The sequence below is a fragment of the Eucyclogobius newberryi genome, unplaced genomic scaffold, assembly GCF_026437365.1.
Source record: "Eucyclogobius newberryi isolate DKJ021-1_F unplaced genomic scaffold, fEucNew1.0.hap1 SCAF_12, whole genome shotgun sequence".
In the NCBI taxonomy this organism is placed as follows: domain Eukaryota; kingdom Metazoa; phylum Chordata; class Actinopteri; order Gobiiformes; family Gobiidae; genus Eucyclogobius; species Eucyclogobius newberryi.
Genome location: NW_027315746.1, coordinates 3,626,262 through 3,628,761, shown reverse-complemented (window position 1 = coordinate 3,628,761; position 2,500 = coordinate 3,626,262). Strand labels below are relative to the sequence as shown.

At 51.6% G+C, this 2,500-nt stretch overlaps 1 protein-coding gene across 1 annotated transcript in view; it reads left to right on the top strand.

The window, feature by feature from the left end:
- The window catches only part of atp1a2a (ATPase Na+/K+ transporting subunit alpha 2a), a 440,146-nt gene that overhangs the window by 21,909 nt on the left and 415,737 nt on the right, over positions 1-2,500 (top strand). Inside the window, exon 3 of the mRNA XM_072440594.1 lies at positions 276-335. Coding sequence (XP_072296695.1) covers positions 276-335 — 60 coding nt within the window. The remainder of the gene's footprint in view (positions 1-275; positions 336-2,500) is intronic.

Sequence of the window (2,500 nt, the reverse complement as noted above, 5' to 3'; positions counted from 1 at the left end):
ACACACACACAGACACACACACAGACACACACACACTTCCTGTTTTTCTTCATTTTTCGTCCGTTTATGACGCCGTAACCGCCGTACGCAAAAGGCCAGAGCCCCGTTTAGTTCGATCGCCTTTTAAGGCGAGCGCGCCGTGATAGCGCTATTATCCGAGCGCCGTCGCGAGCTCCCTTTTGTCTCTCGCCGCTGATATTATCCATTCATTCTTTGCACCGGTAATTGGTATTTTTATGTTCACAATAATTATAGTGTGTTTCCTCTCTCCGCAGGACGACCACAAAGTCCAGCCGGAGGAACTGGCCCGTCGCTACGGCCTCGACCTCGCTCAGGTACGCCGCGGCGCCCGCAAAAAAGGATAAATATACCAGCTGTTTGAACAACAACCAGGAGTAAATATCAGAGGCAGACGGGAATATTTGTCTGAAACGTAGAAGCAGTTTCCGAGAGCAGAGGTTACGATTTCAGTTTTACCCGTGATCTGAGCGGTAACTATGGGCTGACCAAGGAGAAGGGAAACGTGCGTGTGTTTTTGAGCTGAGGTAAAGAAAGTTAAGCCGGATTTACATTTAATACGATATAATGTGTTGTCCCAGAGCAGACGTGTGTCGAAGTTTAGTCTATAACAGACTGCGAGAGGCGAAGATCGTTCTCAAGTTCTTTATTTGATGAAAACAGGGAAAAACAGGCAAAACAGCAGCGTGTTGTTCGTCTTGCAGCTGAGATTCAACTCTTCACAAGATTTAGCCGTGTTCTATAAAGCTGTTGCTTGGGTCTGATAAAAATGGCCTGACCTTCACTATGACGTCCGCTTTAAGATTGTTTAGACTAGTCCACAGATGATCAGAAAATACACAGAATAGTTAAAATACACAGAATAGTTCATTGTGACCCATATGTAGCAAGATCGTCGTGGCGCATGATGAATAGGACACAGACATGACAATAATTTGATCAATATCCACACGTGTTGTAAAAGCATCAGTGGAGAGCGTTTTGACCCAGTTTTGACCCAGTTTTGTCCCAGTGCAGACATGTCTCCAGCAGTGATTATTTAACACAGTCTTGACCTCACAACATTATTAACCTGTTCATAAACGTCATCACGGCAGATGACCAATCAGAGCAGACCGTCCCTCCGGGCTGTACATTGAGAAGTACTGGATGATAAAGTAGAACTCAAAACCTAAACCGGGAGGAATAAAGTCAGTTGTATTTTGTATGTCACACATGGCTGAACTGCAGCCTCACAATCTACAAAAGTGAATAACATATGATGATCACATGATCAGTGAATATATTATATACATTATATACATTACCCACATCACAATAACTCTCTTCTTCCAGCAACAAAAACACAATTTATATGTTTCATATCCAAGCGTTTCATTAGAATGTGTTGAATGTGTGACTAATGTTCTCAGTTCAGTGTTATTCCCCATTAACCTAACGACCTCGAGTGACACGCGCAACCCGCTGCCCTCCCCTCGTCCTCCCCTCGCCCTCCCCTCGTCCTCCCCTCGCCCTCCCCTCGTCCTCCCCTCGCCCTCCCCTCGTCCTCCCCTCGCCCTCCCCTCGCCCTCCCCTCGTCCTCCCCTCGCCCTCCCCTCGCCCTCCCCTCGTCCTCCCCTCGCCCTCCCCTCGCCCTCTCCTCGTCCTCTCCCCTCGTCCTCCCCTCGTCCTCCCCTCGCCCTCTCCTCGTCCTCTCCCCTCGTCCTCCCCTCGTCCTCCCCTCGCCCTCCCCTCGCCCTCCCCTCGTCCTCTCCCCTCGTCCTCCCCTCGCCCTCCCCTCGTCCTCCCCTCGCCCTCCCCTCGTCCTCACCCCTCGTCCTCCCCTCGTCCTCACCCCTCGTCCTCCCCTCGTCCTCCCCTCGTCCTCCCCCCTCGTCCTCCCCTCGCCCTCCCCTCGTCCTCCCCTCGCCCTCCCCTGGTCCTCTCCCCTCGTCCTCCCCTCGTCCTCACCCCTCGTCCTCCCCTCGTCCTCACCCCTCGTCCTCCCCTCGTCCTCCCCCCTCGTCCTCCCCCCTCATCCTCACCCATCGTCCTCCCCTGGTCCTCCTCTCGTCCTCCCCCAGAACAATAACCGTCTCCAAACCGCAAACCGGCGTCTGACAGTCTCGTCTCTCCAGCCTTATCTCCGCTCGGGGGGGATTGTGACCAGGTTTATCAGTCGGATCTGCGTCTAAAGGGACGAGAGCGCGCTGCCGTTTGGGTCGTGGGCAGGTGGAGGGGGGAAGCAGCTCGGGTAATGTACAGGTCAAAATAAACTCATGCGTTTAGTATCAGCGCTGCATCAAAAATCCATTTCATTACCACAGATACGAGCTGTCAGCTCATCCGTCACTGAGCGTTTGTGTAAGAAGAATTCTACCAGAGTTAAGAAGTTATTAAAGGATTATTTTAATAAAAAAGAAACAAATCTGCTTCATGCTTTGGGGAAGGAAACATCACGCTTTGGGGGAGGAAACATCACTCTTTGGGGGAGGAAACATCA